The sequence below is a fragment of the Artemia sp. Qi Xiang Cuo genome, chromosome 9 (genome assembly GCF_049724085.1).
Source record: "Artemia sp. Qi Xiang Cuo chromosome 9, ASM4972408v1, whole genome shotgun sequence".
Lineage (NCBI taxonomy): Eukaryota > Metazoa > Arthropoda > Branchiopoda > Anostraca > Artemiidae > Artemia > Artemia sp. Qi Xiang Cuo.
The window spans coordinates 48,394,905-48,420,650 of NC_142802.1; the positions used below are offsets into that span (position 1 = coordinate 48,394,905).

At 35.8% G+C, this 25,746-nt stretch overlaps 1 protein-coding gene across 4 annotated transcripts in view; it reads left to right on the top strand.

The window, feature by feature from the left end:
- Positions 1–25,746, top strand: part of SK (small conductance calcium-activated potassium channel) — a 570,542-nt gene that overhangs the window by 243,995 nt on the left and 300,801 nt on the right. For all 4 annotated transcript variants that reach the window (XM_089094647.1, XM_089094648.1, XM_089094645.1 and 1 more), the window contains exon 5: positions 14,899–15,097. In XM_089094647.1, coding sequence (XP_088950773.1) covers positions 14,899–15,097 — 199 coding nt within the window. The remainder of the gene's footprint in view (positions 1–14,898; positions 15,098–25,746) is intronic.

Here is a 25,746-nt window from a genome sequence, read left to right on the forward strand (position 1 = left end):
TCGCCCACCTTTTCCCCAAACACATCCAATCAAAATTTTTAGATAGCCATTTTGTTCAGGGTTGTGGATTTCCAGATACAAATTATATTTTTGAGGAGGACACTCCCCTCACGGCCCTCAGGGCAAGGGTTTTAAGGTGTGCCCTGGGGACATATAAGGTTTTATAGAACGCGTCGTAGAAACTTCAAAAAGGGCTCATTTGATTGGAAATTGAAATGGCTAGTGCCCTTTTTAATAGTCGAAAGTGATTGGAAGGCAACTAACACCCTTTCCACGCCCATCTATTCCCCAAACATATCCAGTCCCCCCACATTTCTCAGGGCAAGGGTTATAAGTTTTGGCCTGGGGGCATATAAGTTTTTATTGAAATCTTATAAAATAGACTATTGAAAAGAATAGTCTTTATTCTTTGGGCTGACTAAACGAATCTGGAGAAGAACCCTCGAAGAATACAAGATGCAAAACCCGGCCGAAAATTCAGTTCGAAAGGAGGTGTTTCCGAAGCTATTGAAGCTCCTCTGGGATGCGCTGGCAAAGGATGACAATGTCAACCTTCAAAATGGGTTCATAGCACGCTTTGACAGAAAGCGTTGCATCGAAAAGATTCCCGATAGGCGATCAAATGACGAAATCCGCGAGGCAGTTGGTGATTCTGTCATAACTTCCTTCGAAAAAAGGCGGTTTGTCACCGTTGGTACTGTGTCGCGTAAGCGAACCAAGCTTAACAAGGCTCCCGGAAAATCCCTAGCTGAATCGAGCGACAGAGAAGATGTAAATCATGAGGATTCAAGGGCGAGTGAAGTGAAATCTGGCAAAGTTAAAATGAAGCCGAATAACGGAAAGAGAGCTGGAAAAAATTACGAGAGGTCCTGAATCTAGACTGCTCATCTGACGACTCATCAGACAACTTGCCGGAAAAACTGCGCGACGATTCCAGTGAACTTAGTTGGGATGAAGGCGAGAACAGTGAACATAAGGGTGGTGACAATTCTACTTGTGAGAAGGACTCAGGTCTCCCAATTAAAATGTCTGACTTCTATGTTGTGTTCTATGAGAAAGATTTCTACATTGGGCGAACAGAAGACTTTCCAGATGAGGGGATGGTAAAGTTCAAATTTATGGAACGTGTGAGCAATGCTGACTTCAGTTACAACTGGCCCAAGAAAGGTGATGTCAGTGTTGTTGAAGAAAGATGTGTTTTGGCTGGACCACTCGTTCGAAAAGAACATGACCCCTTCCAAATTGCAGGGCAACGTGAAGTTACAAAGTGATACAAAAAACTTTGCTAAGAACACAAATTCTAGCCTCCGGTTTTCCGGGGTTTTTCTGCAAGTTCTGTTTTTGACATAATCTTAGTCTAATTTTCTGTATCTTTCTTAATTTTGTTCAATATAAGTGAGACCTTTTTTAAATTGAATCTTAGAGGAAAAAGTCTGTAAATAAGTGGTTGTTCAAACTTACCGAAAGCATGGCCAACTTTGAACAAATTAGGAAACTACATGAACAGTACATAAAATAAAATAACGTCGTTAAAAGTTGGACGAAGTGTGGGTAACTTTGAAAACCGTTTAAAAAAAAAAAAATCATGGCCATGTGGAAAGGGATAGAAAAAATCCGTAACGTCCACTCTTTTCAGCGGTCAGAAATACATATGGAAATGTGCTTCTAGGTTGTTATGTAAGCAATTACAAAATTTATTGCGAAATAAAGGAGAAAAAAGGTACTTTTAGCTCAAAGTAATCCCGTTTAATGCCCTTTTCAATTGTCGAAAGTGATTGGAAGGCAACTAGTCCCCCTCCCACGTCCACCCTCCCAATTGCCCATTATGTTTAAAAACTAAATGTTGCCTTAAGATTAAATCAAAATGCACTGTGTTAATGCTAATTCCCAATAAGGCATCTCAGCCAAATCTCAAGAACGACCGAGGGTATTATGTTCAAAACTTTCGGGGCTACTTCTGCTCTTAAAATTTAACCAAATCAAAATAGCGTAAGTGTATCCAAGCTATCAAAGAAAGTAAACAGATTTTTGTTGCGAATGGTATCAAGTTTTCTATTTCGGGTCAACTGGAGAAGGTATGAAACTAAATTAAACACTACTATTTGTTCCCAGATTTTTAAAAGGGTGTATGTTGTTAAAAATTGCTGAAAGTTTTTCTCCAGCATACAAATAGCAGGTTAAACTATAAAGTCTTAAAAAATGAAAAGATTTAAAGTATTATTTTCTTTTTCCCTGAAAAGACTATGTCAATATAAAACGAACAGAAATTAATTAAAAAAAAATTTTTCCACAAAATTATTTTTTCAAAGAAAAGTTAAGAACTCCGTTAAACCAAAAATAAGCAAAAGTAAAATCAAATAATCTACTAACCGTGAAAATAGAAAAAATCAGCATCGATAAATAAATGAAACCCAAAACGAACAGAAATTACAATAAATAACCAAGTCAAACTCAAAACGAGCCAAAATTAACATGAGTAGGGCTTAAGACCCCTGTGCCTTCCCAAGGCCAGAACATAATTTGCACTTTACTGAAAAAAATACAAATGAATGTGAATTGTCAGTTTAATATTTATATACTGATATCTAGTCACCAAAATTTTAATATCATTTGATTGCTTAGAATTATGAAAGTAGAAACATTTATATTTTATGACTAAAGTGCAAATTATGTTCTGGCCTTGGGAAGGCACAGGGGTCTTAAGCCCTACTCATGTTAATTTTGGCTCGCTTTGAGTTTGATTCTTTTATTTATTTTAATGTCTGTTCGTTTTGGGTTTCATTTATTTATTGATGCTGATTTGTGGTAGTTTCACACTTGGTAGATTATTTGATTTTATTTTTGCTAATTTTTTGTTTAATGGAGTTCTTTACTTTTATTTGAAAAACTTATTTTGTGGAAAAAGATTTTTTTAATTAATGTGTTATTGTAAAGGACTGTAGGTACTTAGAAGGGAAATTTTTGGGAGGGATATGATGCATAGAAGTTATTTATAAAATAAAATAGGAAGTAGTTGCAAAGTGGATATTAAAAATTTGGGAAATTTTCTGAGCGTGGGGATGAGACATAGGGAGGGTTTTCTATCGTAGTGGTATTTTCAAAAGTGCTTGAACTTATTATGTTTTATGTGCTTTGTTCTATTTGTAATATCTATAGCCCATGGGGCTTTTGTGAGAAATATGTCTATCTATATAGAAATACGAAATTTCATATTAGTCCCCAGGAAAACCAAATAACCCCAGAAAAGATTAATTGACGTTTAATATAATAGCTGGCGAACATATAATATTGGCATGAATCCCCTAAGGCTCAAATGAATTGGACAGTTCAAAATTCATCTTTACAATAACCGTTTAAAGCGTTGTCGGAACAAAACTGTGTTCTTCTTTCTTTTTTTCTATTTCGGTTCATGCGACAGTGACAAATTTTCAATCTTCTGAACTTTTACGTAAAGTGTAGACGTCACACTGGATTGATGAATATGATGTTGTATTTTGAAAAGCGCTGCCAAAATCTTGTTTCTTTGAGCCGTGTTTCTGCTTTTGTGCGGAAAAATCCAATAGAGTAGTCAAGCGAAATGGCAGCAGTTTGAAATTGAAGTTAAACTAAAATTCTGTAGTCCTTCAGGTTTTGCGAAGATTCCTTCGCCTCATTTTCAAAATGTTTCCCTACAATAATAAATGGAAAAATTTACAAATGCGAAAAAGATGATTTTCTCACAACTCCGAAAATGCTGCCGTCTACTTTTAAAAGCCCTTTCCCTTTTGATTTTGATTGAGTGTGTGTTTTTCTTCTTCACTTGGATCTGAGTTAGGGTAACAGTATCACATGTGGCTTTTGAAATTTAATAGTTCTCTCATGCTAAGGAAATGGTAGGTTTTGTTTTCTCTTTTCTTAGTTGTGATGTTGTAAAGTTGAACCAGGGAAAAAAATCAACTCTTTTAACTAAATTGATCAAATTTACTTTTTAACACTGGTCGTTACTTCTTGAAGAGCTGATTGATGTATTGTTTTTTTTTAACTGTAGATTCAAGCTACAGTTTGACTCTTTCTCAGAACTCTACTTTTTAAAACAATAAAAAACTTTTGCGCAAAGAGCTGGGCGTTGAGGAACGGACAGCCCCTTTCATACATGGAATAATTTCTGTTCGTTTTAAGTTTTAATGCCCGTCTTTACTTTCAGTTAATAAAAAATGTTTTTTTTATTTAATTTCTGAACGTTTTTGAATTAATGCAGATTTTGAAGATTGCTCACCGTATATGAAAAACGTAAACGAGATTTGTATATTGATTTTAATTTTTTTTTAACTAATAATAACCTTATAATAACCTAATTTTGATTTTGTTCCAGTTATTCGACACTCCCCCTCTGTGGAAAATTCCAGATCTAGTGTTTGATCTCATTGGAAGATAAGGCAGAATGAGCCTGAATGCAATTGCAACCTCACTGATTAATATAGGATCCTCCCAAGTAGCCTTCCCCTTCCACCAGAAAAATCCCCCCTGAAAATGTCTATATACTTCGCAATAACCAATACTATACGAAGCAAGGGGCAAAGTTCATAACTTGCAGCCCTTCCCACGGGGACTGTGGGGGGCTAAGTCATCCTCAAAGATATAGTTATTGGACATTTTGACCATGCTGAAAAAATTACTATCTAAAAATATTGATCGGGTGATTTTAGGGGGAAATGAGCGTGGGAGGGGAGCTAGCTGCCATCCAATGTTTTCGGTCACTTGAAAAGGGCAATAGAACTTTTGATTTCCGATTAAATGAACTCTCTACCGATCTTTTACGATCACTAGTTCAGTACAGTAAAATCCCTGGGAAAAACAAATAAACAAAAAAAGAACAACAAACAAACAAATAAACACGAATCCGTGATCTTTCTTCTGGCAAAAAATGCAAAACTCCACAATTTTGTACATAGGAGCTTGAAAGCTCTACAGTACGGTTTCCTGGTATGCTGAATCTGATGGTGTGATTTTCGTAAGATTTCTTGGTGTTTTGGAGGTGTTTCCCTCCTTTTTTTAAAATTTGGTAAATTTTCTGATGCTCGTAACTTTTGATGGGTTCCATTAAATTTAGTGAATTTTACATATTTTGAATAAGCATCAAAATTCGATTCTTTTGATGTATCTATTGTTATCTAAACTCTGTTTCTTAGAGTTTCGGTTACTATTGAGCCGCATCGCGTCGTACTTACAGTTCGTTACCACGAACTGCTCGAAAAATCGTCTTGAGACGCAAGGTTTTCATAGTTTTGAGGGGTTGATAAAAAATTTCGTGTGAGTTAGCCTGCTTACGATATTCGCGACCACGGAATCAAGAACTGTTTATTGTCACTAAACAATAATAGCCTATCATTTTCCAACAGCCTGGCTACAATCCTCAGTTAAATTAATGCTTAGTTTTTGTACCTCGTCAAAACAGTTTTGCGTCCATAAGAAAGCCACTTGGGAAAAATAACAGGACAGTTTATTCTCAATAGATTTTGTTTATTTTATTTTAATTCTCTGCATTCCTACATAAACTTCTTTAAACGGTTTTGATCTTGAACTCTCCTCCGCCTCCGCCTCTCCTCCTTTCTCTACTTTTCAAGAAGAGAAATTAAAAGAAGAATTTTTCTGATCGAAACTCAGTTGTCACGAGTCACAGATTATTCATAATTCATCAGAAGCAAATCGGGCTCAAGCTGCGTACCAAGCTTCTGATACCCACAAAACACTCATCTGCACACACTCTCACCAACCACTCAAAATCATAATTCCCCCTACCAAACCATTCTAGTCTCGAATCACTAAGCTCCTCACACTCACACATCAAGTGATATAGGCCCTCATCTAAGCCTCCACACATAGGACCATAATATTAAAATTCACGTGGCTACTTCCAGGTCTTTTTTAGACCATCGATGTTCGAACCAGTTGAATTTTAAATAGAACTTAGTTGAGCAGAACTGAATTTAATTTCTCTTCGTTGTAATTTACATAGTATTCTTATTGGTTAAGAAAATAATATTTTTAAACATTTTCAGTTTTTCTCTGTAAGAATCAGCATTTTGGCGTATTATTTATATGTAGGACAAAACTTAGCAACACACTTAATAAAAGTTATACCATATTGCTTAAGATGGATGGGAATAGGCAATAAAACTCAAATAAATGGCTTGAAAATTAAGGTTGGAGGAATTCTGACCCCTATCATGGATCCATTTAGGGTTAAAGGAATTCTGACCCCCATCATGTTAAAACCTTGAGTATCGACAAATATTGATCAAGCACCCTCCTCAGCATTCTCGGAAAGTTTCAATTTAATTCTATTAACCTTTCCTGAGATGTTGCATATACATGCTTTTGAGGAGCTTGGATCCACATAGTGTATATTGAATCAGTTCCACTTTACTCTCAATTTACCCTGGCAGTTCTAACTTAATACCTTTATCCAATCCTGAGAAAATGCAAATATGCCCTTTTGACAGAATTGGATGAACACATAGTGTGTCTTTAGGTTTGGTTCAACATCCCCAATAATATGCCCTGAAAATTCTTATTTAATGCCCTTGGTTTTCCTTGGCACAGATGCCCTTTCGACAATCTGGATACACATAGTGTCTTCTGTTTTAGTTTACACTTACACAATACCCTACTCTGGTTTACACCATACGCTACTCTGTTCCCGAAATATTGCATCTGTGCCATGTTGAAAACTTGGATGCACTTTAGATCTTTGATTTAGTTAGTAGTAGTAGTATTTGTTGCAGTAGTAGTAGTAGTAGTAGCAGTAGCAGTAGTAATATGCACGTAGTGTATTTTTGTTTATTTCAAAATTCCTCTCAACATGCAGTGAAAGTTTCAACTGACTTAATTCTTAAGCCGTTTCTGATATATTACTAATAAACCTTTTTGGCAACCTGTGTCTAATTTTTAGGGCTTTAGACAATGAAAAGTCGATTGACTATGTTAAAATTTCCAGTTACTTGGGTGTGATGATAGTTAGTTGTAGAAAATGGAAGGAATCGCCATTTTTCTGTGGTACTCTCTTTATTACTTTAAAAAGGGTGCTATGTATGGTAATTTACTTTCAAACGACCCCAGTACCGATGGTCTAAGACGACTGGTTGAATGCTACCATCCACGGGGAAATAATTAAAATAAAAAGGAGTTGGAAAGGAGACACATCAGTTCTTCCCATGCAAAAAAGTAATTTTCCCTGTTGCTCAAGGTCAAGGGGGCATTTAAGTCCCCTACCTGGTTTTCAGCCACGGCAATTCCAATGGTAAGCTTTTCATTCCGATCCAAGACCGCTTTTGAGGGTTTCATGCTCTATTTGAAAATCCCTACAAATTTTTTTTCGCTATTAAACTTTTACAATTACGATTAATTGAAATGATAGTTGCCATTCCTGAGTCAAATAAAAATGGCAGTCTCTTTTTCACTCAAATGTTGTTGTTTTTTTCTTCTTCAAAGCGTGCTTATAAGTGTTTGGTTACTATTAGCCGTGGTTCATTGTTTACTATGTTACACATATCGCTGCAATCATAATGAATAAAACATCATTATAAGATAAGTAAAAAGGAACTTTTTAACGGGCCGCTAAGACACTAAATTGCTTAAGAAAATATAAATGAAGAGTGTAAACAAAGCATAACCAATTGAAACATAGACAAGTGGGATATTTTAAGTCGCAGTCCGGAAGTCCGATCAAAGCCACCATAATGCTTAATGGACATCTGCTGATATTTTGACAATTTTCCTGTGCCTTATAAGAACAAAGCCCTTCGATGCAGGAAACAAGAAAACCTCGTGATATTATTGAGGGGTTGACATTTCCTCCAATACTAAAAAGTGCAGAAACTATAACAAACAATAAATTAGTTGACATGGTGAAGACTTTCCCATATTTGGAATATGGTGTATAAAGGAAAAAAAAGAGATAGCTGCCAATATATTCGAGCAAGTCTATGATGGGATCGAAGTTAGAAAACAATTTCTAGTTCAACTGGATGAGCGTACAGACACATAAAACATCAGACACATCAGTTGATGAGTTTTGTCTCGTATGCATGCATTCAATTTGTCCGGTCCGGCAAGTGGTGGGACTTTAAAAAGTATTAGTTCGCAGTTCTTTGCCGGATGCTTTGCAATCGTCACATGAATCTTATGCTTCTGAAAAAACTTGACGGAATTTTCATTTTTTTTTTTTTCTAATGCCAAAGCACTAACCGTCACTCATTTGAAAATCTGTAAACGACATTCTCGGATACGTTCCTGAAAATCGATATGGAAGCATCCCGAAACAACTGGACATCGATCGTTTTTTGTGATGAATTATCTTATAAGAAATGACAACATTTCTTAATGTTGTTTATGAGTTTAACGACTAATTGTAAGCTTAAAAGGGAGTAGAGATTAATTTATCTAGGATATCAAACTTAAAACGAGCAAAAATTACTATGGATGAAGTAATGCAACTTAAAACAAACAGGAATTTTTACCACCGAAAATTATTGTGTTGCCATCTCTGACACATTTGAAAGATTAGAGTCGAATTTATGCTTTAATGAAAACTAACAAAATAGTTTAAAACCAAAATTTAATGGAGCCAGTTTATATTCCATATGTTTTAAACGATTTTATTTGAAGGAATAGAAAATTAATAATAAATTTGACAGTACAATAGAATAAAGTCAACGAAACGGAAAGCTATAAATGTATTGATATTCAAAAAAAAAAAAATCCTGGAACTTTGAGCAGTGTTTAACTTTTAAATGTAAAGAAGATTGTTTGAAAATTTTCTTCTTAGTAAAATATAATGACAATTTGAACCTTTGGTGTTCTGGGTTTAAACAGCCCAATACCTCACTCTTTACCATTAAAATTGGTATCACCAGAACCCATGTTTCGAAAATAATGTTGTCGTTGATAAGTTGTTTAAATAACCGATGTTCAACTTCAAGTTCAAGTTCCATTTATTTCCATAAATAACAATAACAAAAACAATACCCCAAAGGGCTCAATGGCCCGTTATTTGGGAAACGACACAGAATACATGACTAATATTAAAACTTGGCATAAACAATACTAAATAATGTCTAATTTATAAATCTATAAGGAAAAGAAGTCAACTCACCGACAGTCCGCACGAAACAGCGATCCTTCTATCACCCGACAATAAATAAAAAATAAAATTCTCTACATCATCGAGGATCCAACGCCAAAAAAAAAAAAAAAAAAAAAAAAAAAAAAACAACCATAGAATTACCTTTAATAAGAAACTTTTCATTTGTCTTTTAAAGGAGCCAAGTGTTCGTGACTGACGAATCTCAGCAGGAACCAAGTTCCAAGCACGTCCCACAGTCACGACCAGACCAAAGTCTGAACGAACCGAGGGAGTAGCCGGAATCATTACATCCTCCCTGTTTTGAACTGCGTACAAATTTACTTTCCCTACTAGCTTAAGTAGTCCAGAAAACTAATCGGAGATCTCCGTGGAAGAATTGATATGCCAACGAACCTATAACATAAATATCTCTAATGTTAAGGAGATTAACAGGAGTGTGTGTAATCGACTGGAGAAATGTTACCGCTTTCTCATGAAGAATATGAACAGGAGCAAGTACAGAAGAAAATGTAGACATCCACACAGACGAACAGTAACATATATAAGGGAAAATGAGAGAGAATTATAAAAGACGGAGTATAGAAAAAGGAAATAAACGCTTTAATTTACAGATGATTCCAAGTCCACGGGATATTTTCACTCTTATTACTTGAACGTGCCACTTAAACGATAAATTTTCATCCAAAAGAACTCCCAGGAATCGCACATATCGATCCGGGGGCGACTTATGGAGCCTCTTGGTGTACGAAGCTCAGTAATTGTGGGGCAGCTCACACCTGTACGGGAAAAAATAAGAAGGTACGACTTTTTTACATTTAAAGCTAGCTGATTTATGTCAAACCAATTGAGTATCTTTTCAGTCATTGCTTGAAGCTTTATAACAAGGAATGACTCATCCGGAGCTGCAGCACCTAGAGTAGTGTCATCTGCAAATGCTACCAGTGCTTCTCGACTATCAGATGTGGACGCCGACATAGTCTGAGAGTAACATTTGTGACACAATCCACTGCAAACATTGGTAATTCGGGTGTTCAGAAGTCGGTAGAGGTCGTTCACATATATCGGGAAGAGGGTTGGCCCAAGAATAGAACCTTTGGGTACTCCGTATTCCATTGGAACTTCCTTGTCTGTATCTTCCATGGCAATAGATCTGTCTGTAAGGTATGAAGAGAACCAAGACAATTCTTCCCCACGCACACCATGATGAGAAAGTTTACCAATGAGGACCTTGTGTGTAAGGCTGTCAAAAGCTTTCTTTACATTAAGAAAAATGACTGCAGGAATAAGATTAGAGTCTAAATATTGTCGTATAAACTGGAGAAGTTTATTACAAGCATGTTCTGTAGAATACTTTGCGCGAAACCTAAACTGATGTTGATGGAAAAAAAATTTAGCTTCAAGAAATCTCACCAGACGTTTGAGCATTGGCCTTTCAAATATCTTAGAGAACACTGACAAAAGAGAGATCGGCCTATAGTTCCCAGGATCCTCACAGTCACCTCCTTTAAAGAGAGCTATCTCGCGCGTCAATTTCAGACGTTGGGAAAATACTCTTAGTTGAAATGACCCTTTAATCAAATGGCCAATTGGGGTGATAATCAATGGAAGGATATGTTTAATTACTATAGCAGAAATTTTGTCAAAACTTTTTGAAGAATTTTTCAAAGACAAATACTTATTTGCCATGTCATGCACCATAACGTCATCAAGAACCATTGACTTCAAGCACTGGTGGCCTAGGTACTGCTTTCAAGTCTGAGACACCGAGCAGTGAGAAACGCTATTAGTAGTTGATTTCCCTATCTCCGAAAAGAATTTGTTTATATAATGTCGAACTTGGCCTTTTTCTGTGATAAGTTGATCGTCTACCATAAGAGACTTAGAAAGAACTTCTTGTTTTTTGGATGGCCGACTAACTTCCTTAATCACGTCCCACCTCTTCTTTATATATTTACCACAATAAACAAATCTCTTTGTAAAATAAACTGTTTTAGCTCTCCGAATAATTGATTTCAGCATATTACGGTACAACTTAAATGCTTCTAATTTAGCATCACTTGGTCTGTTTTTGTACTCTTTCCAAAAGGTTCTGCTTCTTATTTATTAACTTGAGGACTCCCGATGTTAGCCAGGGAGCCATGTGTGTTGATCTTTTTGATCGAGGAATCCTTGCAGAAGTATTTAGACAATATGACGTGAGTTATTCCTTAATAGTGTCATAAAACTGGCCAAACATATCGTTATAATTGCCCAAATTAATATTTTCTGGTAATGAAAAGTCCCATGAAGATGTACTCAGATCTTCTTTCAGTTTATTCAGCTCCACTGGTGAGCAACAGAATCTCGGTGTATCTTGGGGGACTAAACTTTGTGGATTTTGGAGGATTGGAAACAAGGCTGCAACTGGCAAATGGTCTGAAGTATCAGAAAGCAGTACTTCGTTCTTAATGGAGTGTAGTGATGAAAAAATATTGTCAGGTATTTTTATTGTCAGGTATTTTCATGGCAATTAATGTTGCTGTCTGGTTGGAAATCCTCGTTGGTATGTTTATACAAGAATCTATTCCATTCGAAATTAGTAGACACAAAAGATTAGAAGCCTGTCTTGGTGACGGTTACACAAGGTAAGGGTTAAAGTCACCCATCAATGTAACTTCTGATTCTTCAGCCAAAACTTTTCCAAAAACATGTTATAATGTTTCCATAATTTGAGTTATAGACCTACTTGGAGAACGATATACTTCGCCTATTATTACCCTTTCCTTAGCGTTGATTGGGACTTCTATAAAAAGTTACTCAAATACCTTTTCATTATTTGTACATAAATCATGTCTTAGTACAGCCTGATAATTATTTCGGATGTAAAATCCGAGTCCACCTTTTTGGGCCATCTTGCGGCTAAGAAATATCGACATATAACCGGGAATATCCAAAAGTACCTGATTTTTCTCGCTCAAAAATGTTTCACAGAAACCGATAATTGCAGGACAAGAATTCCTACATAATAATTGAATATCATCAAACGAGGAATTTAGGCCCTGAACGCTTAGATGCACAACCGGGAACGCATCAACCCACCGAGCTCCGGAGTCCCAAAATCTCAGCTCCTCCACAAACAAACTATCAATAATATTCTCAAAATTGTCATAGAAATTTATATTAAGGGCTTTACCAACCGGATTATTTATAATTTCATTAAAATTAACTCTCCCACATTCATAATCATTTAATTTCCTTTGTGTTATGTTAGCGTTAATCCCCAACAGAGATCAATCTCAACCATAATTACTGACCGATGCAGGTAACAGAGAGCCATGCTGTAGTCGCGTGAACACCAGTGACGTCAACCTCTTAATCCTAATTAAAAGGCTATGACACGAACTTGATTATTTTGCTCTGAAACAAAAAATAAATAAATAAATAACAAGTAAAATAGCACAGGAAGGTGTAAATACTGAGGGTAAAGAAACACAAATAAAAGGGAAAAATACAAAAAGACAAATAACATAAACGAACAGTACATTTTTTGAAGATATAATATATTAAGCGGAAGCGAGCACTCACTAATAATCATGCGTCAGAATCGAAATCAGAATTGGCCGAGGGGAAAACTAGGGTAAGCGGGTCGTAGCATGTGTCATCGACCTTGATCTAGTTAGAACTCTAAGTCTCTTTAGATTCTAGCCATAACCTAGTCCCCTTCTGAATCACTTTGGTATGAGACACTTTATCGAAGGCAACTTTACAATTTCTTAAATTATAAGCCGTACTCAAAAGTTTTTTCTGACGTTTAGCCAACTCGAATGGAAGGTCATTACTGACACTTTTCCCCGTATTTCTTAGATTACCAACACAAGTCATAATATTGTCCTTATGTCGAAGATTTGGAACAGACACAAGAATAGGGTCCGATGCCGGACGCGAGTTTTGTTTCCTGGGACTTTTAGCCTTGCTTCTAAGTCTATAGATGGCCGTGAGCTTAATATCCCTGTAGTTCCGTACCGACATTTCTGACAAAAAATCATTAAAAATTTCTTCAGTATCTTCATTTTCCTTGTTAGAATTTCCATGGATAAGAAGATTCTTGCGTTTAACATACAATTCAGTTCTTAAAACCTGGTTTTTAACTGCCACAAGAGCAGATTTCAAGCCAGTATTCTCTTGTTTCAACGCTGCATTCTCCGTACGAAGATTTTCTACCAGTTGCTTTAAGTTGTCCATACGCTCATCGAAACACTTTTACGTTAGAGACATCGCTAATTATATTGTATCGGTAATTAATATATCGCTAAATATACAGTACGCTCACTTCTTTCCTCAACTCATCAAAATGACATTTCAAAGAAACTTACGAACGTGGGCCCCTTTCTTCATAAAATCCAAATATGAGGGGCCCCGGAATCAACAGTGCAATAATTGATATAAAACTGGATATCACAGTTGAGAACTATCACGAAGTAATCATTTATAGTATGAGGGGGGCTGACAGAATCCTTTAGACTTTGTTATTGCATTAGGCTTTCATCTCAACAAGGTGTGAAGTGCCACTGTTCGTGAAATATTTATTTAACTTGCTTTGATTTTGGATTTTTATATTAGATTACTGGACTCAAATTAGTAATCAGCAGACTCAGGAACCGTCGAATAGTATTTTTAAAAAATATAAAAAAAGTACTTTTAACAAAATATTATTTTTAACAAAATAATATTTTTAACAAAAAACAAACACCAAATGTTAAATATATACTTAATGTGAATTGATTTTAGAGATTCGTATTTCGGCTTGATTATTTTAATGATTAGTATTGAAGTGTTTAAAGCCATTCCCAAAATAATCCACGAATAATGGGAGTCAAAATTGTGCAATTCATATATTTTTTTTTTACTTGGTGGGTGGATGGTGCACACGTTTTAGGGTTTTACTTTGGACTCAAACATTATGTGACTTTAAAAGTCTTCTCCGAGTATTTTAAAAGGACTGAAATACCACCTTCCTATTGGAATGCATCTCCGAAGTCTCTATTTTACATTGATTATTTTCATAATTTGGGTCATTACTCTTGGTACTGCACAGACCATGCCACTCCCAGAGCTGCATATTCTGTCTAAAGTTCCCTCGATCAATGGAACTAAAAAAAAAATCTTTTTGTCGTCCATGGAAGAGATCCAATTAGCCGTGACAAAACCTTATGATAGGCCCCCAGAACACCTCCCAGAGGGCGTACCGTTTCTTGACAGAATCACTGGAGAATTAACAGAGGTCCAAAGACAGTATTCTATGTTTGAAGAGTTTCAATTGTTTGCACAAATACGAAGAATAAATTCATTTTGAAAAATAACAGTTGCATTACTTTCGGAATGTGCCCTATAAAACAAGACAAACAGCAATGAGTAAACAGAATCTCCTGATGTATTGAAAAAGAAACTATTTGGATTTACGTTGGACAGAACTCTAAAAGTTAGACTAGACAGCAGTGTGGTAGATATCTGGCACAAATGGGTTTTGAATACGCTTGAATCACTAAGTGTTGTCAGCATTACGGTCTCAAAGATGTTACAATTTCAAATCTAAAAAAATATTGCAGAAATCTAAAAAGAGCCTAAGATTGTTCAGATGCTGTTGTAGATCTAGAATTTATTTTACAGTCGTTAAACAAGGAGATAACATGAATTTTAAGGATCGCTAAAACTAGCACGTTACAATTATTTCTTTAGATTATCTGTTCTTTTGTAAAAGTTTTGTTGTTTATTTAAACATATGAATTTAATTCTAGATCAAATATATGTGGTATTTCGGCCAGTAGTCGGATGATACGCCAGCATTCTCATCCTGAATCTTCATGTTATCATTGCAGCATTGGCCCTCATCAGTCTCTGCGTCAACTTAAAGATCACGGAATGGCAAGTGAAGGTCTTGCTGTTATTGCAGCAGAATCTGTTAGGATGAATGGTGGATTAAGACCTTTCAAGCAGGTAAGAGTTATAAGCTTTTCAAAGAAATAAATATGCTCGTTGCCTGCTATTCTGGGACAAAATTAGGGTTTTATGGGTATGATACAATGAAAATATGGCAAATACAAGCCTCTTTGAAATCATATGAGCGTTCAAACTGGCATAAGACTGGTCTTGAAATCACAAGAAGAATACTCGCTGAAGTGTAATTATTTTCTTAAAAAGAACTGCTATTTGCTTAAATATGTTTCTCAATTGACTAGGACCACATATACCACTCGAATGAGATGTAGTTTCAGTGTACAGTTATTGTTTCATGAAGTTAGTGAAGCATTTAAAAGGATAAAAAAAAATTGCATTGGAAAATGAAATGTAGAATTGTTCCTGATTCAAAAGCTTTGAAGCTACTATAATGTATTTTCTTAGCCCCTAGTTCATGTTTCAGACAAAATGGTGCTTATTACTGAGTAATAATAACTAGGCGAAACTTAGACAGATTTCGGATACGACGAAGTTGATTTGTCGACGAATCCATGTTCAGTCGTCAGCTTGGATGTCTGTATTAAGCAAAATGTTGTTTACGAAAACATTAATAAGATTTTGGAACAAATAGCTGAATAAAAGGCTGAGATGTTCAAAACGTTTCATCTCTTCTAATGATAGGTGGCCTGAATTGTTTTAATATATGCCGTTTTCAGTCGGCCTGTTTTTTCTCCGCTTTATCAAAGACGTTTTCTCTGCTGCATTGAAACACACTTATACCCATACCCCTTTTCTTTAATGGTTCAGCGAAATGAAAAGAATGGGGCTTTAAGAAGAATTTGTCTGCAAGTTGTAAACATTTGTTTTGCATGACAATGCATCTGACACACCCTAGGTTATTTCTTTAGAAAGTTTAGATGCGACAGAGTCAGTGACAAAGATGTTAATATCATTTAACATGTCACTGTTGCAAAGGTGAATGGTTGTGCTCTTATTCTAGAGGTTGCAGACTTGTCAAAATAGAGCTAAATCACTGTAATTAAAAGATTTCAAACGATGGCTAGGATTTAATTCCTGTAATTCACTGTAATTTGCCACTTCTTTAATAAAAGTTGAAAAGCCAAGATGTGGATAGTGTTTACCTATTCTTTAATATCTTATCCCAAATTTCAAGTTTTGTGTTTTATTTTGTTTTTCAGTAATTTCTGAAATAGCTCCCGAAAACCACTTCTTGGTGAAACCCCCCTCCCCCCCCCCCACCCCACCCCAATTACGTCCTTATAATCAAAAAAGGTAATAATAGCACTTTGAGTCTATTTTCTGTTTTATTGATAGGGGATAATCATTTATTTTATTATTTTTTTTATATATACGTGCTTATTCATTTTGAAAAGTTTTTTTTGCACTTGTGTGTATATTTGACTGAACTATTTAATTAATAAACAAAGGTTATTTCATGCAAAATGTCATTGTTCTGATTGGCAGTTTCCACTTGTCTATGGGATCGTAACACCGTTGCGGGGTCGCAACCTCTCAGGCTGAGAAATAATGCCCTAGTGCCGTTTTTATGAAACTGTTCTCTGCGGATTTCTGGGTAGAACATAGTGTCGTCAAAAGGGCGACATGAAATATTTAATTAAACAATTTGACACATTTCATGGAATGCCCAAATCTTGAAATTTTGCGCCAACAATCTTTTATGCTGACATAATTCCATTGTTTTCTTTCCATTGTTTGCTCTCTCCATATTTTTTTTTTTTTGAAACTGCTTGGTTCAACAAAGTCTGTAAACACCCGCCATTCTAAATCGCATACTGATCTACCTCCTCTTAAACAGCTAGTGCGGAAGCGCAGCTTTCCCTACCGCACTATAGTGCCTAGTGCAATTGCAAGTCGGTTGCTGGTTGTTGGATTTCAATTCATTCGTTGTCACTATCTTTTATACGCAGCTCTTTCTGTGTGATTTTCTAACGAGAATTATTGTACTTTTAGTTATATAATCGGCATTTTTCGTTCTGAGTATTCGAATCGAAATTCATTTTTGGACTACCTTAATAGTGTAGGGGTTGAATTAGTTCTCATAAGCTATTTTTTTATTCACTCAAAAATAGACAAATTCTTATTAAACTGGATTAATCAAGACTGTGCTGAATCTGGAAAATGCTCCACAAACTACTGGCAACTGTTCCCAGAAGCGGAACTAAATATGACGATAGTTCTCTGGATTTGGCTGTACTTGAACAAATGAAAATGAAAAACTCTATGAATATTAATTCCAAATCGGCTATTGGCTTTTTGGCGGTCGTGGTAATAAAAAGTAAGTATTGAAGGTCGCCATATACAATTTTATTCCGATATTTAAGAATTTAGGCAGTGAACAATAAGACCGTCCTTCCTATTAATAAATTTTAATAATGTCAATCCCTAATCGATGTTCAAAAAATTGTTCCTGAATTTAAAGTTTTGGTTTAACTCCTTTTAAAATAATCTAACTACATTCAAGTGCATTTCAACTCTGTGCTGAGACTTTGCTGAATGTTTTTTCACCATGACCAGCCGCTGAAGCCATGACCATGGTGGCTGCCCAGATTCAATATGGTTATTACCGAAACAGTGGAAAATATACATTTTACAGTACTCAAAAGAAAATAGTATCTGTTTTTAATGTTCGCTGTTAAATGAATTATCGTCTTTTAAAAAGGAAAGTTTTAAAGAAGCCACAAAAAATCTAATGGTTTAGGTGAGTCGTAAACCGGAAAAATTGAAAACCTCTGCTCTAGTTGACAAGTCGGATTAGTTCAGATCTTTCAAAATATATTAGAAAATGTAGTTTTTTAAAAGTTGAACTATTCTGTGTAGTATAAGAATGTTGTCTATACCTTTGCAACTAATTAACATATTTATTGCAAAAAATGTATATGCATACAGTTTTCTAATATAATTTAATATCCTGGGTGTGCGACCTTTTCGCCAGCTTTATCTTATCGGAGTCCCACCATTCAACGAGACAATAAGTTTTTTATAGCGAAACATTAAGTTTTCAGCTGCTCTTTTGGTTGTTGATAGGTAATTCATTGATTTCTTTAATTTGGGGCAATTAAGAATAGATAGTGATAGCATTTATGCACAAATTTTGAATTTTTGAAATCTCCAGCTTGTGCACAATGATACACTCTTTGGTAGACCTTAAACCAAACTATCCTTATTTAAAGTTAGAACTGGTACACTAGCTGGTAAATTATCTGAGAGAAAGCCTTCTCAGAATGAAAGTCATAAGCCAGTTAGTTCTTTGTTGTTTCAGATTTTTAAGTCTTATATAACGCACATAATTCTTGCACGTACAATTGGAGGAGCACAATTTATTATGATTAACTCAGATTTAAAACTTATTAGTCTTTCCCATTAGATTCAAATTAGAAAGTTACTCTGAGGAAAGACAATTTCACCAAATCTTGCTGTAATAGAAACAGTCCACTTAGAGTAACATAATCAGGTTTGTGTCAAACATTCCCACACAAATCATTTTCAACTTTTAATGAACCTTTTTAACCATCTGAGAACTTTAAGGCTGAAAAGGCGGCAGCTGTCTTTCATCTTTCCAAGTTTGAAAACTTTTCAAAAAAGTTTTTTTTAACATTATCAACAAGAATCTTAAATTTGATCAAAGTTGAACACTCAGTCTTTTTATAATCTTTTTTTTTATAACATTTTCCTGACTTTCAAATCATGTCGGTTAATGTGTTGGAACTCATGATGCTTAAGTGTGCATAGGTGCAAAACGTTCGAGCTAACTAATCATAGATTATCAGAAACCATTTAACCCAACAAAAAGCAATAAAATGATGTTGTAATTCCGCTTGCTTTGTAAATTCTGCTGCATAATTTAAGTTGATGCGTAAATGCCAGATTTGGTATCTGAATCCTTATAGTAGCTGTAGTCTCTAGATCCACAGCTACTGTAGCCTTAGATCTCTGTAGCCTGAGATCTAGTATCTTTAGATCTGTACTTTTGACCTAATTATTTCTGTTTGAGAATGTGAGTTTAAAGCCTTATGCACAATTATTTCCTTTTTAAATCCGTTCTGCATTTTATTTTATCCCATTGGTTATTAATCAATTTTTGATGGATAAATTAAGTACTAATTAATGTCAATCTTAAGAAACCTAACAATGATTTAAACTACCGTTGCTCTGTTACTTTAATTTATCTCTTATATTGTCTTTCAATTATTCGCTTTATAGCTTTTAACTAGGGCAACAAAGAATTTTATTGCCACCAGTAGACTGAAATTAATACTTTTAAAAGATAATTTTTTTGTAAGTAATAATAAATGTCAACCATTTACTGTTTAGGGTGTCTTTCCTTTTAGACCTCGGAAATGATCGTGACCAATAAAACAAAGACTGGCATGAATCTAATAAAGATGAACAACGTAACCAAGGAAACAAGACCAATAACTTTGACTGATACCTAAAAAAGTGATGTCGAAGTACTGGCACAACATGCTAACTAAACGAAATAAACTGAAATGGCTCAATAGGGCAGCTTTATGAAACAGAAGAACTTTTCACTTAATATAGGGATTATATTACGAGGCAGTTTTGTTGTATTATTTCATTTTTTTCGACAAAAATACTGAAATTTCAATGAGAAATCCTAACAGTTTATTTCTCAAATCTAGGGGGGATGGTTCAAAATAATCCACCCCCTCTAGCTGGCACTCCTAGATGAAATAGGGCATTTAACATTGGTTTTACCTCCAACCTACCTTTAATTTCTCCACTAAATATATGCCACTTTTCACATAGATAAAGAGTCCGAGGGTAAGTAAATTATCGCCGGTGTCTTTGAGAAGTTTTAGGTAAAAACTCGATTATTTTCATAAAAGTTAAATAAACAAAAGGAATTTTTTCATTAGGCATATCGTTTTTGAACGACTTCTTAGTTTTCATTTACCAAGGGGGTGGGGGGATTATACAAGATGATATATTTTGAACCTCTAGTTTAGAGTTTTCGACCATGGAAATATCAATGGTACTCTCTTAAGCGTCCCAGCCTTTCCACCCTGGGTATTGCACTGAAGATTGCCATTATTTGTGCCATATGGCCATTTTTGATGGAGTTATCCAGACGAATTTAGAAAAAGCACGTAGATTTGAACAGCAGCTTTCAAATAATCTTTTAAACTTAACTCTGCGATCTTGTGGTATTCTGGTAGTCCTGAGGGAAAAAAAGAGACACATTAGCCTACTGCTACCCATACAACAAAGCAAGTTTCTTCCAGATTGGAGGCTCAAACTTATGGTATACGGTTTTAGAATTTATAAAATCAATTTACTATCCTAGATTTTGTACTTTCTGGCACTTTGGCCGTTTTGAAGTACGAATTGAATGTTTTGTGGAATAAAATGACAGAAAACGGTACTTGGCCGTGGCACGATCTCTTCTGTTACTTAAAAGACACTGGATATATTATTATTATTATTTATTAAAAACCCGTCTTCGTACAAAAAGAAAATGACGGAGCACTACAAAGAGAGAAAGAGAGAGAGAGAGAGAGAGAGAGAGAGAAAGAGAAAAAGTAAAATATCACTATACAACTATGACAACGTAACTAGAGCTGTAGAAGTCAAATGAAGAAGTCAGATTGTGTTTCTCCATAAGTTTAGCAACGGCTATAGTAAGATCTGCTATGTGAAGACTATTGATGGGCTACTGAATCACAAACGAGAAGAACCCTCGTTTAATTCGATAAGTCGGGGAGGGGGGAGGCACGTTAATGCCACCCACACAAAAAGCGATTTTGTTTGGTATTTAAGGTGGGGGACGGTAAGTCTCCAGTCTAAAGTTTTCAACAGGTTCAGGTTCAGGTTTCAGGTTCATACATTTTTATTAACAAAAAAACAACTCAATGTGACAACAAGTCACACTAAAGCAAGAAGATGCTTTAAAAAGCGACCGGTTGGATATCATGCATGCCAAATCATCAAACCAATTAAAATGAAAAAGGGGAAAACAATAATAATAACAGAAAATAATGATAAATATATAATGGCACAAAATAAAAAAAAAAAAAAAAAATAAAATATCTAAAAAAAAAAAAAAAAAAGCAATCTCTCGAACCATAAAAACTACCAAATTTCTGAAAATAAATTATTTGTAAAACGGGTTTTAAGTTGCGGCACACTTTCAGCTTGACAAACTGAAATTGGGAACGAATTCCAAACTGACGGGCCCATGTGTCTGGTCACTTGACTCGCTCTCGTTTTGTTCCGTGGCTCAGATGCAAGATTATCTACACTCCTAGTCGAATAATCGTGATAAAACGAATTAGGCTTAAAAATATTCATAAAAAAATCCGGTGCAAAACCATTCAGACACTGAAATACAAAAACTCCAATTTGATAATCCCTTATTTCACCAACCTTTAAAATTTTAAACTTTCTAAAAAGTGATTCAGTGCTATCAATACCACGATACCTTCCAATCAACCTTATAGCCTTATTCTGCAGAACTTGAACTCTTCTAAAATTGCAACTAAAATTACTCGCCCAAATTAAACAACCATAATTTATAGAAGGCGCTATTATGGAAAAATACAATAAAAGCAGAATTCTCAAAGGTAAAAAATTTTGAAAACGGTTCAGAACTCCAAGGCCTCGCGCCAGCTTGCATGCTATGATGTCGCAGTGTTTTCTCCAATTCAAGTTTCGATCCAGGATGAATCCCAGATATCGGATCTCTTCGACTTGTGAGAGCGGTAGGCCATTGTAAATAATGACACCAGGGAGAGTGGGAGCAGAACCAGTCCTCGTAAACATCATAAAATTAGTTTTGATGCATTGACGCTAAGTAGGCTAGCACAAACAAATTCATGTAGGCCATCCAGCACCTTATTAGCCTTGAACAAGAGCTTTTGCTGCCACTTTGCTGCAATCACTAAAGCCGTGTCGTCAGCAAAAGAAGTAACTGAAGCTCCGGGAATGTAGAATCTCATTGTGTCTACAAATATCAGGTACAGGAGAGGATCAAGAACTGAGCCCTGTGGAACACCACACTTTATGGGAAACGGCTGAGAAGATTTGTTACTCAAAGTCACTCGTAGCTTCCTTTCACTTAAATACGATTCAAACCAATTTAAAACACTACCCTTTATGCCTAAATAACACAGGCTTTCCAATAAAATCTTAAAATCAACAGTGTCTAAAGCTTTTCTAAAATCAATAAAAACGCCCATGCACTGCTCTTCATTCTCAAGTGCTGAGTTAATATTTTCCAGAAGATGCTGGACTGCCTGCGTCGTCGAATGTCCTTTCCGGAAGCCAAATTGACCATCGTGTAAAACACCAATTTTCATCAGATACTCGTAAAGCCGGTGATGAACAATCTTTTCATAAACTTTTGAATAAATCGGGAGAATTGATATTGGTATCCAATTAGATATATCACTTTTGACTCCACCTTTGTGCAACGGTACAACTTTAGCTATTTTAAGCGCATTCGGAAACATCCCCTTTTCCATAGAAATATTGATAAGGTATACGAGGACAGGAAGCAAACAAACCACAACCGACTTGAGCGTTCTAAGGCTCATTCCATCAACTCCTGCACTGTTTGACTTAATCGTGCTAACAATTTTGCGTACCTCCTCTTCAGTACAAGGCTGGAAATGCATTTCGAAACCTCTTCCTCGCTCATCCACAAAACTGCTTGATTCGAAAACATGGGAGCTCCTTGCTTCTTCTTGAATCTTGCGGCCAATTTCAGAGAAATATTGCCCAAATGCGTTGCAGATTTCCTCAGTTTCTTCCAAAGTCCTATTATTTAGCACAATTTTTGGCTCCGATGGCTTCATAGGACCTTTTAGAAGATCAGTCACAACTTGCCATTTTGCTTTGGGGTTACCTTTACTTTCTTCAAATACATTTGTAAAATATGCCTTCTTTTTTTCCTTCTTCGGGCATTTGCCCTATTCCTTGGCTCTTTATACATCACATGGAGCTCATTATTCTGCGGATGATTCAGCTGCTCCTCACACGCCCGATGTTTCATATTAAACAGATTAAGCAGCTCATCATAACACCACGGTTGTCTTGGTTTATTCTTTCTGGGGTTTGTTTCTTTAAGCGGACACCTCCTATCATAAACATTCGACACTATTTGGTTAAAATTTTCAAATGCTTCCGACGGATGATCTTCATTCAGTACTGTTTCCCAGTTAATAACACTAATTTGTGCTTCAAATTTTTTCAGATTAACTGGCTTCAGTTTACGCATTGGTATTTTATTCTTTCTGTTATGTTTCTTCACTTCAAAATTCAAATGCAATACAACCGGAAGATGGTCGGAGGCTGGGCTTATAACAACAGAGCAGAACGCTTTACTTAGTATTGCTGAAGACACAAACACATTATCGATGAGCGTTTCCGAATGATCCGTGATTCTCGTTGGAATGCTCACGGTCGGGTATAAATCATTTGACATCATCAGGCTAAAAAAATCCAAATTTGGTCCACGTACATTTAGCAAATCAAAATTAAAGTCTCCCATACATATAAACTCTTGACTAGATCTATTTACCTTTGCAGCAAGACATTCAAATCCTTCAGCAAACTCTTCAAATGATGTACTTGGTGACTTATATACAACAGTAAAAATACAAGCTCGATTTTCAAACTGAATTTCCATACTAAGGGTTTCTATCTTACCCTCCTTCCAAATGTCCAAATCCTTTCTAATTTTCCAATTCAAATCCTGTCGGACAATGAAAGCCAGGCCTCCACGTCCCATTGACGTTCGACTTCGAGCAATCAGTTCATAACCTGGAAAATTAAAGGACGAAAGAACAGTATCATGACCCAAAAATGTTTCACATAATGCCATTATATGTAAATTATTAGATCGGGAAATAAAATCAAAAATCTCATGGTAAGAAGACGTTAAATGACAGTTCCATGTACATGCATGAAATCCAGACCGGCCTAACTCCTCCAAAGTTGATAACTGACGATATTTACTATCAAGAGATGGACGAAAACTAATTTGCGACCCATCATTTCCAATATCCGTCAACAAATAATCATCAACATTAAACGGATTATTTTGCAAATCACTCAATATTCCACTTAAACTACTACTCGTATCAACTTACGCAAAAAAGAATCCTATAATTCATCCCTTTTCCGCGCTCAAACGGGGCGATATTTATACTCATAATAAATCAAAAAAAAAAAAAAAAAAAAAAAATATAAATAAAGAGTAATATAGAACATCTTGACGAGATAAACACTACCAAACTAATCATAAACAACAAACTAAACGCAATCTGAAAGCGAGTTAATTCGACGAGCAGCTCGCTCACCCGGAAGCATTGCGAGAACCTGGCCACGATCTGACAATACATTTTTCACGCCAAACTTGTCTCTCACGGCACTCAGGATATCGCGACGGCGCTTGGTTAGAGACTCAGACAAAAAGATTTTCGAACCAGCCAATTTTGTTTAATCGCAAACACTCTACGGGCCGTCTCACAGGTAGAAAATCTCACGAACACTGGTGCAACTTTATCGTTTGCCGACCCTGTATTATTCAATTTCGACCTGTAAACCATAGCAAAATCACAATCAGAGATACCGGGAAGCCCTAGCTTTTGCGAGGCTATATTCAGAATGGTTGACTTCAAGTCAACACCCGGCTGCTGCTTAATACCATGAAAAACTAGAGTTCCAAGCTGTTTTTCTTGCTCATAATCATCAATTTTCACTTCTAATTTTGCAATACGGTTCTCTAAATTTTCAATCAGTCCTTTGATATTCTTTACTGATACCAACAATTGCTCTAGCTTCGGATTAAACTCAAGCGACACTGACGAGTATATTTCACTCACGATAGTCTCAACAGAAGTTTTCAGAGTTTGGTCGTTTCCGCATTTATCTTGAACTTGCATAGTAATCGCGCTCATCATTGATTCTTTTGTCTTAGCGATTTCTTCCTCAGTTGCGACTATTTTAACTAGCAAATCCACGGTAGATGGTCCAGAAAAAACTGCTCTCAGCGATGCGAAAGTTTTGGAAGCCATCTTATAAATGTCCGGGTTTTGGTTAACCTCTTTAAACGCACTTCCAACATTTTTATCAGTTTTTGTAGATGCTTCGCGGTAATTGTCCTCAAACGAGATGAGACTATTCTCGGTTAGGCGCGACTCTGTGTGATCTCCATACGCAAAAACTAAGTAGTTGAAGATTCCTTTTTTATCCTTTGAAACTTGGATAATTCTTACGGGCTACAGCAGGAATCTTTTGAAATTCGCTAACGCAAGCTGGAACTGTTGAAATTTTGACATTTCTTCGCTACTACGAGAAAAACCAAAAAAGAGAGAAAAAAAATCAACTTATCTTTCAGTGGGCAGGCCCACGGCAGCAGTGGCAATCAGCAATTGACGGCTGGCCCGGTGGTCCACGGAACCTGCTTTGTTATTCACCACCGTACTCTGGCATCCTTAATCAGCTAATCCAAAGTAATTCGAACGCCACACAAATAATAGGATGATTTGTTGATTGCTACCGTAATATAAGTCCTTTTTCTTTTCACAAAATGTGAATTAATTCACTTATTGCGAAAACTGTCCACTGTAATTAATTCTAAATTTAATCCGGCTTAAAAATAAAACTGATGTTTACAGGTCAGA